This window comes from Heloderma suspectum, chromosome 6 (assembly GCF_057233095.1).
Source record: "Heloderma suspectum isolate Gila_16-S chromosome 6, 16-S_ref, whole genome shotgun sequence".
NCBI classification, from domain to species: Eukaryota; Metazoa; Chordata; class Lepidosauria; order Squamata; family Helodermatidae; genus Heloderma; species Heloderma suspectum.
This window is the reverse complement of record NC_139463.1, coordinates 111,420,168-111,433,348: the sequence shown is the minus strand read 5'-3', so window position 1 is coordinate 111,433,348 and position 13,181 is coordinate 111,420,168. Positions and strand designations below refer to the sequence as shown.

The window sequence follows — 13,181 nt, the reverse complement described above, 5'->3', positions numbered from 1 at the left end:
TGCATGAAGAACCTCCAAAAGCAATATACCTTTCCCTGGGCTGAAGTCCTTTCCTGCTGACAAGAACTTGTGAGCGTTGAACGACCCTCCTGGTCTCAGCTGATGGGGAAGGAGAGCAGCAGGCCTTGACTAGGGGAGGCAAGGTACCCAATGATGGCACCTTTCTCCGTCAATGAAGCAAGGAGCCCAGTGATTCCAGTGGGAAGGGAGCTAGTCTTTCAGTGATTTCAGCATGGAGCCTTTCCTCACAGGGAAGGCACTCTGAGTGATTTCAGCAGCAGTGTGGCACCTTAGCCCTGCTGGGGTAAGAAACCTAGTGATTGCAGCATTGTTGTTGTTGTTGTTATTGTTGTTGTCTATTGCATTTATATCCCGCCTTTTTTCCTCTTGCAAGGAACCCAAGGCGGCTTACATGATCCTCCTCCTCTCTATTTTATTCTCACAACAACAATCCTGTGAGGTAGGTTGGGCTGAGAGTCTGTGACTGGCCCAAAGTCACCCAGCAAGCTTCCATGGCTGAGTGGGGATTAGAACCTGGATCTCCCGGCTCCCAGTCCAACACTCTAGCCACTACACCACACTCTAGCCACTACACCAGCATGGCCTCAGATCTCTGGAAAGAGGGGTATAGGGGACTTGGCACTCTGGCCTACCAAACTGAGGCTTCTTATTAGGGATGTTGGAGAAATCTAGGGATGTACGAATTGTGTACCTTCCGTGCCGCTTGACTTCCATAGTTTGCGGCCAGTGCTCAGTACCGTCGTTCACAAGCCCCCGGAATTCTCCTCTTTTTTTTCCACTCCGAAAATTGCAAAGATAAATCCGTACTGACAGCCATAATTCTGGTGCCCAGCCATCTCCGTGAGTCTGCATAACTTCCGTAAGAAAGGCTATTTTTCATAGATATTTACGTATTTTTTCCCCTGCCCTGAGACATGCAGTAATTACTTTCAGCCAAAACACTTCCTCCTCCTCGGGGCTTCCCAAAACAAGGCTACCCTAGGTGTGCCTGAGCGATGCACTCTTTGTTTAAAGCAACGCTGTTTGAAAGAAAGAAAGAAAGAAAGAAAGAAAGAAAGAAAGAAAGAAAGAAAGACAGCCAGCCAGCCAGCCTGCCTTTTAAAATGACCATGCTGGTCTGGAGCCCTGCACCAGGTATTATTCTCCCTGCTAAGCTTTATATTTCCACATCCAGAGTTGTTGTTGACATTCTGAGGCTAAAATGGAGAGGAGAACCAACTCTGTGCATGTCTACTCAGAAGTAAGTCTAATTGCGTTCAATACGACTTACTCCTACACATGTCAGCACCCCACTTGCCCCCAGCTCAGCTTTGTATTTCTGCATCCAGCTCATTAGAAAACGTCCTGTTAGTTATCTCACTGGGTGACTCCGGACTGGACTCTAACCACTACACCATACTTCTGTTATGAAACTTATGAAGAAAAAGAGACAGTATAATGGAAAGTTCTTTCTGAAGCAGTCACACTGGTACAAATGCAGCATGAAGGGAAAGATCAGCAACCTTCTCTTTGTTTGAATAAAAAGCACACTCTGCACATGCTCAGGGAATGGACAAAATGAGGAATAAACATACCAGGGAATATGAAGAACAATATTCTTCCATTATGTGTGTGTGTGGGGAATCTCCCTCAATCCAGCTGTTCCCTTAACCCCCCCCCCATTCACCCAAGGGTCTTCTGAGATAACTAACAGGAGGTTTGCTAATGAGCTGGATGTGGAAATACAAAGCTGAGCTGGGGGCAAGTGGGGTGCTGACATGTGTAGGAGTAAGTCGCATTGAACTCAGTAAGACTTACTTCTGAGTAGACATGCACAGAGTTGGTTCTCCTCCCCATTTTAGCCTCACAACGTCACCAACAAGGCTGGATGTGGAAATAGAAAACTTACCAGGGAGCATAATACCTCGTTCAGGGCTCCAGACTGGCATGGTCATTTTAAAACGTTTTTTCTTTCTTTCTGTCAAACAGCGGTGCTTTAAACCAAGAGTGCATCACTCAGGCACACCTAGGACAGCCTTGTTTTGGGAAGCCCCAAGGAGGAGGAAGTGTTTTGGCTGAAAGTAATTACTGCACATCTCAGGGCAGGGGAAAAAATACACTGATACCTACGAAAAATAGCCTTTCTTATGGAAGTTGGTACACAGAGTTGGTTGTCCTCTCTGCTCAGCTTTGTATTTCCACATCCGTAGCCGCTGCCATTTGCGTTCCCTTTTTGCCGTGATAGGCTATGTAAATATTTATGTAAATATTTACATAGCCTATCACAGCCTCTGCAGGGAGGCAAATGGCATCCCTGCATTAGCTGTGATAGGCTACGTACGTATTTACATAGCCTATCATGGCAATAATGAAGAAGCAAATGGCGGCCGCGGCTGCCATTCGCAAAGCAGTGCGAAAGGCAACAGGTAAGTGCTCCGTGGTGAGGTGGGGGGCTTTGTTCCGCCATGGATTTTGGGGAGCTGAATGCACTGGCATTTGGCCTCACTGAGATCTGTGTCAGAATTCTCCAACATCTCCAGATTCCCAGGCGGTCTCCCATCCAAGTACTAACCAAGGCTGACCCTGCTTAGCTTATGAGATCAGATGGGGAGGTGAAGATGGTTTCTGCTCACCGGATCCCCTGCTTGCACTGGGATGTGATCTGGCTGATGGTTCACAGGAGCCTGGTGAGAGCCGCTGCCGCTGCCACCAAGAACAACTGCATCTCTCTCTGCTGGTTCTGGGCAGAGAGGGGCACAGTTGTTCTCACCGGCAGCAGCGAAGGCAGCAGGATGGGAACTGAGAGGGAAGCACCCTGCCATCACTGCCATCGCCAAGAGCAACTGTGTCCCTCTCTGCTGGTGCTGGGCAGAGAGGCGTGCAGTTCTTCTCAGCAGCAGAGGCAGCAGGATGTAAGCTGAGAGGGAAGTGCCATCTTGCCACCGCATCCACCAAGAGCAACACTCGGGCAAGGAGCAGGGGCCACCACACAGGCCCCTATCCTGCCACCACCACTGCCAAGAGCAACACTAATAATAAGTATTTGTTGTGTAAGGGGAGCCAAAGGTAGATATCTTACAATCTTAAGAGATATTTTAGTATATGTGCATTGTGTGTTTATGTTCTTGTTCTTGTTGTTTTAAATAAAACTATTATATCAAAGGAAGGAAGGAAGGAAGGAAGGAAGGAAGGAAGGAAGGAAGGAAGGAAGAGGGAGCTTGGGTCAAGGACAGAAGGAGAGAGAAACAAAAGGTGGTATATTTGTGGCAGTATATGAACATAAGAGCATTAGAAGAGCCATGGTGGATCTGGCCAAGAGTCTATCTAGTCCAGTATTCTATTCACACAATGGCCAACCAGCTGGTTATGGGAAGCCCACAAGTAGGATGTGTATATGGAGACATATATCCTGTGATACTGGAGGGAGTATATAGCCATCATGACTAGTAGCCATTGATAGCCTTATCCTCCATTAATTTGTCTAATCCGCTCTTAAGCTATCCAAATTGATGCCCATCACAGTATTCTACAAACTACTCAGCCAGCCAGAAGATATGGATGACATTTTCATGAAAGAGATACAAAGCATTTTCAGAGGTATGCCATAGTACTAATGGAGGATTTAAACTTTCTTGACATGTGCTAAATGTCCAATAAATTCTTCACTTCTGTTGCTGACAACTTTACCTCTAAAAAGTTAGAGAAAGAAACAAGGGATCTTCTATCCTGGATTTACTCCTGATCAGCAGCAGAGAAGTGGAGTTGATGAACTGGAATGCTTCCATACTGATAAGTACTCATGGGGAACCCAGCAAGTGGTCACCATTTGTACTCTAACAGCTGCAATTTGTACTAAATGCAGTTTCCAGACTGTCTTCAAGAGCTTGAATTTCATACTAACACAGTCTCAAACTCTGGAATGATAAGCCAAAATTGCAAATAGTGTTTACTCAGTGGGTCCAAATTGAAGCAGAGGGTCTGTGTACATCCCTAGTATAAACTGCTACTGAAATGCTAGTCATAGTTTATCATAATGCAGCTTGATCCAACAAAGAGATGCTTTCCATTCTCATGTTGGTAGCTATGCAGTTCAATAAAGAAGTCCCCATGAACTATTTTGTTTCACAAATCTGAAACGTATTTCCTGATATGTTTTTGACCTTTCACTACCATGCTTAAAGCAAGATATGCCTCTTTATCTCAATCACAACAGTTTCCATTTCCCCCAAAAGAAAAAGAAAAACTTCTAAAAGGCCATTGATGTAAGCACAGCTTATTGACCTCCCATATACCATTGTACCTGTGGGATCTTGTAGATGTACAGGATGATTGCCATGTGGATACAGACATCAGAGGTAGGTCCTCCAATGACTGCTACTGGATTGTTCTGGATGTCACACTTGTAGTTAGGGACCAATCTGCCCTGCGTAGAGAAGAGTTCCAATGAGGCATGATAGGTCCAGCTTGCAGTGAAATGGCTATCAGAGATATGGAAGCCCAGGGTGACATTCGGTAAAATCTGGGAGTTTTCATTAATCTCATTTACAGCAAAACCCAAGGCTAGATTGTGCTGGTAGATCTGGGTCATGAACCTGAAATGAGAGTTATTTGCTGTGTCACAGTGCAATTGGTTCATTATATGAATCTGCCACATTTCAGTACATTGTACAAATGAGACCCTATATGAAAAGCTATAGGCACATTCTGGAATATTTTTGTCATCTGTGTTCAAAAATCCAATACTGGTAGTTTTTTGAAAGATGTTAGTTAGCAGAAGAATGTTTCTGAGATTGTCATTGTCCACATTTATACAAAGTAGTAGTATTTCTCTCCAGGTATGGGATATTTGAATTGTTTAGTGTTGGTCTCCAAAATGGGGGCAACACAAGCAGAATCCAACTTTTGTCCATGTTCTTTTAAAAACTGTTGTTGTTTCAGATTTTTCAAACCACGTGCTGTGGATACACCATTTTCTGTGGCTTTCAGTCAGTTACTTTAGCTTTTTTTTTCTTTTTTGCACTTCTATATCACAAATGTTCAAGTGTTAAAAAACAAAACAATAAAGCCATTGTTAAATGTCCCAGTTTCAATTTTATTATTATGTATCTGTAGCTACAAGTTATGGTTGAATTCAGAGGAGCTTCTTCTGTTGGATATGTGTATGGAATGGATCCAGAAGTGCTTCCTTGGATCCAATCCCATGATCTATGTAGACTATGAAGTAGCATTCAATGTCTAGATAAGCCTTAGAAAAGGGGTGGGCTACTTCTTGTGTGTCATGGGCCACATTGGTTCAAGCAAAATTCACCAGCAGCCATACCCCACTGCTGTTGCTGCTGGTGGGCTTCACACCTAATGCAATGGCAAAAACCAGAATTGTGTTTCTAGGAAGCTTTTATGAGCATGATTCTGCTTATGAATAAGGAGTATGCTCCCTGTGTGCATGGCTTCCTTTAAAAAAAAAAAAATCACTGCCTTTTTCACTATAAGCACTATGGTGGCAAATGTAGCCACAGCCATGGTCACTGGGGTTACAAAAATATGTAGGGCTGCCCACCCCTAACTTAGAAAAATAAGATATTTGGAGACACGATAATGTTAACTTACAATTCCCTTTGAAGGGTTGGTTAGGAGTAGAGATGGAGATAAAGGTAAATATTAATTATCCTCTATTTCTCATGCTTCAGATCTTAAGGTTGATTTATTCTGAACTTTGAGCATTTTTTCCAATCTTAAATTTGGTTCATCCCAAACTTTGTGGGAGGGGGGAGGGGGGTTGTTTGCTTGAAAACTGCCATGTTTTGAGTGCATTTCTCTTAATATATGTATTTTGTATGCAACTTTGCCTAATATACACATTTTACAAGCACTTTTCCTAACATAATGGTCGGGATGGAATGCTATTTGGTAAAGATTTGCAGTATTGATCATTCTTTCATCCACTGAAGTGAACACCAATGTATGGGACAGGCTTTCCTGAAAAACCTGTTTATTATTAAAAGATTAAGAAATGCATGATCGGTGTCTTTAAACCACAACGGAGAAAAGCTTACACAATGTCATCAAAGAGGTTAATAGAGGGACATTCTTTGAAGTTTATAAGGAGAGAAAATATGTAGATCTGAGACATAATGCCAGCAATGATGAGGTCTCCTGACTGGTAATGCTTGTGAAGAATGGGAAGTGGATCACCGATGCTGCATTTAACATTACACACCACCTGAGGAAAAAACACAAATACCAATGCTACAAATAAGATTGAAACAATGCCTTGCGTAAACCAATTCACCTGTCCCCACATTATCCTTCAAGGAGTCTATGCTGACTAGCATAGCCTGACATAAATGGCCAAATGGTTGGGGTGGGGCTCAGGCCGTGCAGTGAAAGTTATCAGTGCCCTGACTGACAGAGCCTTGATTATCTCTCTAGCCCTGGCTTGCAGTTGTCTGTGGAATATTAATAGCATCCGTCATCTTGGTTTGCATTACGTTAGGTACGGCAGCTCCCTAGGGACTTGGAGGCAAAGTAGAAATAATCATGGTGCAATTGTTACTTAGAACTGAGATAATCACTACCTTCGAACTACAGGCCCTGTGAAACATTGAATGAGAAAACATGTTTATCCACTCTTCAGTGGGACAGCAAGAGAGACAGATACACTTAATGATTGACAGTGAGAAAAGGTACTCAGCAAACTGAGGCCTTAAGAAGAAGAATGTCTACTACCAAAGAAGCACACGATTGCAATTTCTGTATTTGGAGATAGCATACAAATTGCATATTGAGACAGGCTTTCTTTGGTTGCTGTTGCTGTTTTACAAAACTGGAATACTTCAGCACCCAAATGCAAACTTCAGTAGTGATGTAGTAATCAGGATGGTCAAAGAACAATCCAATGTTCTAGCAAGAAACCACATAGGAGCAGACACAGGATTGTGTAACGCATGACGCATTGTTTTCAGCTATTGATTTCAGCTATTCTCTGAATGGCCATAGGATTGTGAAGTTTCATATTCATGTTCATGTTGCATGATGCAGAATGATGGTGAAACAATAAATCTAGATCAGCTTGACCATTAGCTGCACAACTTCCTTATTGTTCAAGCTGCAAATCTAGTGAGTGTAGGGATGTACGAAAGTCACTTACCTTTTCGCAGCTTGGCTTCGCGGTGGGGGGGAGGCACTTCGCTTTTCCCCCTGAAGTTCAGGCGAAGGGGGGAAGGCTTCCCGCCTTGCCCGGACGAAATTCAGGCCAGGGTTCAGGCCGCGAAACAAAAAGTTAAAAAAAAAGGACCCCGTGATAGGCTACGTGACGATTTACGTAGCCTATGCACGGGTTTGTTTGTTTTTTTACTTTAGTTTTTTTTTTTTTTTGCAATGGCGGTGGCGGCAGCCGGTCGGGAGACCGGCCGCCGCCCCCGCCCGTGCCGAAACGCCGCCGATACGCTGCCAGGACCCGCCGCCGGGAGGGACATTCGCCAAAGGTAAGTCTTGTCCCGGGGGGGGCGGGGGGAGAATTTCACCGCCTATTTTGGAGGGCCGAATGCGTTGGCACTCGGCCCCCCGAAGATTCGGGGAGAAATTCTCCAGCATCCCTAACTAGGGATGGCGGAGAATTTCTCCCCGAAACTTCGGGGGGCCGAGCGCCAACATGTTCGGCCCCCCAAACAAGTTTCGGGGAGAAATCCTCCGAACCCCCCCCCCGCCCCCCGCACCCACCCCGGGACGGGACTTACCTTCACCGAATGTCCCTCCCGGTGACGGGTCCGGCCGGCGGTTCGGCGGGTGTTCGAGCGGGCCGGGAGCGGCAGCCGGTCTTTCGACCGGCTGCCGCCACCGCCATTGCAATCAAAGGAAAAAAAAACGCCCCCTGATAGGCTACGTGACGATTCACGTAGCCTATCACGGCTAGATTTGCAAAGTCAGCCGTGATAGGCTACGTCAATCGTCACGTAGCCTATCACGGGTGACTTTTAAAAAAAAAAAAGCGCGTACACTCATGGCGGCCCCCATAGGGAGCCGCCATTCCCGTTCCTTATTTGGTCGCTGTAGTCTACGTAAATCTTTACGTAGACTACGGCGAAAATAAGGGCAACGCTATTTGCATTGCCCTTATTTTCGCCGTAGTCTACGTAAACATTTACGTAGACTACAGCGACTAAATACGGAACGCGAATGGCGGCTCCCTATGGGGGCCGCCATTAGCGTACGCGCTTTTTTTTTTTTTAAGTCACCCGTGATAGGCTACGTGATGATTGACGTAGCTTATCACAGCTGACTTTGCAGACCTAGCCATGATAGGCTATGTGAATCGTCACGAAGCCTATCAGGGGGCGTTTTTTTTAAAAAAAAAAAACTTTCGCGTTCGCGGCCGGGCGAGGCGGGAAGCCTCCCCCCCGGCCTGAATTTCACGGGGGGAGCAGCGAAGCGCCTCCCCCCCACCGCGAACGTCCTTCGACGACAGGTAAGGGACTTTCGTCCACCCCTACTTCTTACCAAAATTTGGAAATTTGACTCCTTTAGCAATCCAACATCTTCATGCAGCAAAAGGCTGTGACTATTGATGAGTCTTCAAAAAGCAAAGGGGAAGTACAGTCTCTGAGAACCTCACTGAGCCAGCTTTGCCTTCCTTACGTTCTGTCCCCAATGGAAGGAGGTGCAGGGCAGAAAAAATCCAATTCCCGGCAGATGCGTCGTCAGGAAGATCAAGTACCTTTAAAGCACATGGGAACCCCACTTGTGATATCAAGGAGCAAGCTCATGCTCCTTGATACCATTTTTTTCCCACTGTGGGCCAGGTGGGAGGTCATCTCCCCCCTCTAGGGATGGGTGAGACCACTGAAACCTGGTGTGTGTGGGGGGTCCACCATGGTGAAATTCGGGCCACTTGGGGCCCTGCGGATTTCCCAGGAGTCCTGGCACATCTGCCAGAGTTCGTAGGGCAGCTCTCCATCTTTCTAAATGTTGAAATAGGCTAATCATACATTAGTGTATTGTGGAGAAATTATTCATACCTGACAAATGTTATGCCATTTGGGGCTGTGAAGCACTTACTTCTACCTAAATGCTTTAGGGCAACAAGTAGTGTAAAATACACCAATTATGGCTGTAATTTCCCATGACAGGCAAATGGAGGCTGCCAGTAGCCAATCACACCTTTTAGAAAAACAGAGAGCCACTGTGCGCAAAACCCGAGGACACACAGGTAAGGAGGAACTGGTCTACTGTGGACTCCAGAAATTGAATTCTTGGGAATCTGGCCTCATTGGATTCTGCAGCAGATGTCTCCAGCATCCCTATCCCCGACTCAATTTGTGGTTGCCCTCCTCTGATCTTGATGGCAAACAAAGCACACACACAAAAATGTTGGAGCGGGGCGGCACTGGCTGACATTGAGGACATTAAGTCTACATTTAGTCACAGTCTTCAGATGGAGTGTGGGAGGAGGTGGCAATGATTAAAATAAGACTCTACTGCACTGCACAGCCTTTGGGGCCCTGAGGTCCACATCAGGTGTCTGCTGGAGTGGCAGGAACCACACACGTGTATGCACATATACGAATGCACGTGCACGCTCACTCGCTCGCTCGCGCGCACACACACACACATGCACACTGACATACAGCATACACTCACTTTCTCACACAGAAAGACCACTCTCACACACATCACCCATTCACTCACTCAGATTACCCTCCTGCCCAAGAGTGTTTCAGGTACCTGACACCTGCTTTGAGCAGATACAACCAGCACACCTGTCAGGATTCCCTTATTTATTTATTTATTTATTTATTTATTTATTTCTATACCGCCCAATAGCCGAAGCTCTCTTAACCCCCACTTTATTTCAACACCCAAACATACGCAGACGAGAGGCTGCAGTCTACAGCTTTTAAGCCATTACTTCACAGGGTCATACAGATGCAAATTCTCAGAGACTCTCCATCTACAAAGGAATGCCTTCAGGGGATTCAAATGGGATTTGCGAGAGTTGCCTGCTGTTTGAAGAGGGAGGTGGTCTGTCTAGCCTAACTTAAGGGGGGGAGATCCCTCTCTTCTTGTGAGGCCTCTAAGCGCAGCTGTTCATACAAGGACAATTGGGTAGACCATCTAAGTTCCGCCCTTGCCTTCTCTCTCTTTGCTCTGCGTCTGCGCCTAGCATCTATTAGGTCATCTTCCCCAAACCCCGCCTCCTCCTGTTCACTGGCTGTCACGGGGGGGTGAGGAGGGACCCTCATGCTCAGCCATCTGGACATTTATAACCTGAGAAGCACGCCTACTCATATCTGGACTAGCTTGGGAAAACACCTCCCCCATGCCTGATGGTTCTCCTTCAGAATCTGAGCTGCTATCCTACTCAGTGTGCTGAGAAACACTCCTGACAACACCTCCCCCAAACCTCTATTCTCAAACCCCCCAGTCACCAAGGATGAGTGGCTCCAAACCCTCCTCCAACTCTCTTTCTGAGGCATCCTCACATCCCACACTCTCTGACCTGGAACTTTTTCAGAAGAACAAAGCAAAAAGAAAGACAGGAAAATGCTCTAGAAACAGGCTCTATGGTTTCTGACACAAAAGCTCAATTCCTAGATAGTCTGAGGAAGCAGGCAGGAACCTTTGATACTATGGTAGGAACTGCAGAACCCATTTCAAGAGATTTTTTTTTTCTGGTTGTGGGTGGACTGCTATGGCCCATGGGCTGAAACTGCCAGAAAGGGTTTCAGGGAATGCTATGGCCCATGGGCTGCCCTTTTGGCATCGCTGTTCTACTAGGTGCTGTGATTATTTCAGGTTGCACCTAGGACTGTCCCTGTTGCTCCTCTGCTGTGGAATTATCTTCCAATCCATATGTGAAGCAACAGAACTGTCTTATACTACAGTCCGTCCATCCGTCCACCCACCCACCCACCCACCCACTCACCCATCCATCCATCTATCTATCTATCTATCTATCTATCTATCTATCTATCTATCTATCTTTAAAGGTTGATTCCCCCCCACACCCCCATATATTCTGGCCAGTTTAAAATCAAAAGGTTAAAAGTTAAGTGTATGTGTTACTAGGTTTTGTCCCACCAGGTCTGTAAAGCAAGTGAGAGAACAAGGATTATCAGATGGTAGGCAAGACAAGGGGTTGCAGGGAAGTTTCTGAAGGTCACAAAATAGTAGTTTGATTTTGCAGAGTTTTGCAAAGAGCTCAGCAGAAGGTATTCAGGGCAAAGGCAAGCACTCAATTGGTCAGAGCTACAAAAATGTGGGATAGCTTTCACATATAAAAAGTTGAGGCAAGAATGGCTGCTTTGGTAGAGGAAGGCTGAAAGACAGAGAGAAGGAAAGAAGACTCAGAAAACAAAAGAAAATCAGAGAGCTGCTCAGGAGAGGTTGAATATTTGGAAAATCTGGGACCTCTGACAGTAAGATATTTGTGGGAAGAACTTTGAGAAAATAGGGACACACTCTCGTTAGGTTTAGCTGGATGTGTTTATCCTGGTTACTTTCTTATCCTTATTCTCTTATGACTTTGTTATGCGTGTGCTGTAACTATTCAGATGTTACAGCCTTAATAATACTTTTTTCAGTAAATGATTAAAATTTTGTTGTTTAAATAATGTGACCCCTTTTCTTCCTGGTTTGCACCAAATCCATAGTTTACATCAGGGCTTTGTCAAACATCCATTTAAAAATGTTTTCTCAACATCCATGGAGGTGTGGGGGTGTGAGATACAGGAAGGAGTGAAAAACATTTGGGATGAAGAAATTCTCAAGATGTCCATGGTACTTCCTGGAGGCAGGAAGGCACTTATATACTTGCATGAATCCATGATTTGCTGGCAGTGGTGTCCCTGTTTGTTTACAGCTAAAAATCAACAATAACATATTTTATCACTATGGGAAAACAGTGGCTGTGAGAATCTCTTTCCTGGAATGCATCTGAAGAAGGAAGACACATGGTAATGTGGCATCCTGTATGGTGCCCCGTTGGGAGGAACTACATCTGGTCTGACTGTACTACAGCTGTGGGGGCAGTTATGTTTCCCCCAAGTAATGCACTGTTACAGAGCAAGGATGGGGAACTTCAGGTCTGAGGGCTGAATACAGCCCTCCTGTGTCACAATATGGCTCTCCAGGAAGATTACTACACCCCATTCCACAGACCACACAAAGTGGTTTGTGATTTCCTAGCTTTTGTGCAGCATTTCCCCATTTTTAAAGGCTACAGTGCCTCTATTTTTGCTTATGACACTGCAACATCTTAGTTATGGTAGTAAGAGGTTCATTCTAGAATGTAATGGATTTTCTTTATATTTTTGGTCCCAGCCCTTTTGACTTTTTTGACCTGTTAATCCCACATGGCCATACCTCCCCCATACCCACGACCACAGTTATGGTGGCATCCCCCCAAGCCCCTGAGTTACTGAATGTATTCCCCAGGCACATATTGAAAATGTTAAAATACAAAATACAAAACAATATCAAAGAGAGCAACAGCTAAGAATGAGCAAGTGAAGATCTATATTTTCCCCTTTCTTCATGTTTTTTGGAGCTGCTGCCCTCTGCATCAGGTTTTCTTTAGCCCCCACTTTATTTCAGCGTCAAAGACGAACACAGGCGAGAGGCTTCAGTATAGCTTTTAATCCATTACCTCACAGGGTCATACAGATGCAAAGTCTCAGTGACTCTCACTCTACAAAGGAATACCTTCAGGGGAATTCAAAAGGTAGTTAAGAGAGAGAGAGAGTTGCCTGCCATTTGAAGAGGAAAGCAGGTTCACTAGCCTAACTTGGGGGGAGGGGAGGACCCTCTGTCTCGTGAGGTCTCTGAGCACAGCTTCTCATGCAAGGCCAATCGGGTGGACCGTCTAAGTTCCACCCCTGCCTTCTCCCTCTTTGCTCTGCATCTGCGCCTGGCATCTATTAGATCAGATTCTCCACACCCTGCTTCCTTCTGCTCACCATCTCTCACAGGGGTGTGTGGAGAGGAACACTCATCCTCAGCCAGCTGGGAGTTTGAAACCTGAGAAGCCAGCTCAGTCATGTCTGGACTAGCCTGGGAAAACATCTCCCCTGTGTCTGGCAGTTCTCCTTCAGAATCTGAACTGCTATTCCACTCCCTGCACTCAGAAACAACCCTGAAACTCCACTACTATTTACTGCTGTTAGATGGGTGCAGGTTTCTCTGGA

The 13,181-nt window shown here is 45.6% G+C and overlaps 1 protein-coding gene across 1 annotated transcript in view; it reads right to left on the bottom strand.

Annotated features, from left to right (window-relative positions):
* The window catches only part of LOC146342526 (vomeronasal type-2 receptor 26-like), a 29,981-nt gene extending 17,612 nt beyond the window's left edge, over positions 1-12,369 (bottom strand). Inside the window, exons 1-3 of the mRNA XM_084807877.1 lie at positions 12,361-12,369; positions 6,054-6,220; positions 4,301-4,478 (exon numbers count right to left, since the gene is read on the bottom strand). Coding sequence (XP_084664003.1) covers positions 4,301-4,478; positions 6,054-6,220; positions 12,361-12,369 — 354 coding nt within the window. The remainder of the gene's footprint in view (positions 1-4,300; positions 4,479-6,053; positions 6,221-12,360) is intronic.
* Positions 12,370-13,181: the final 812 nt, after the last annotated feature.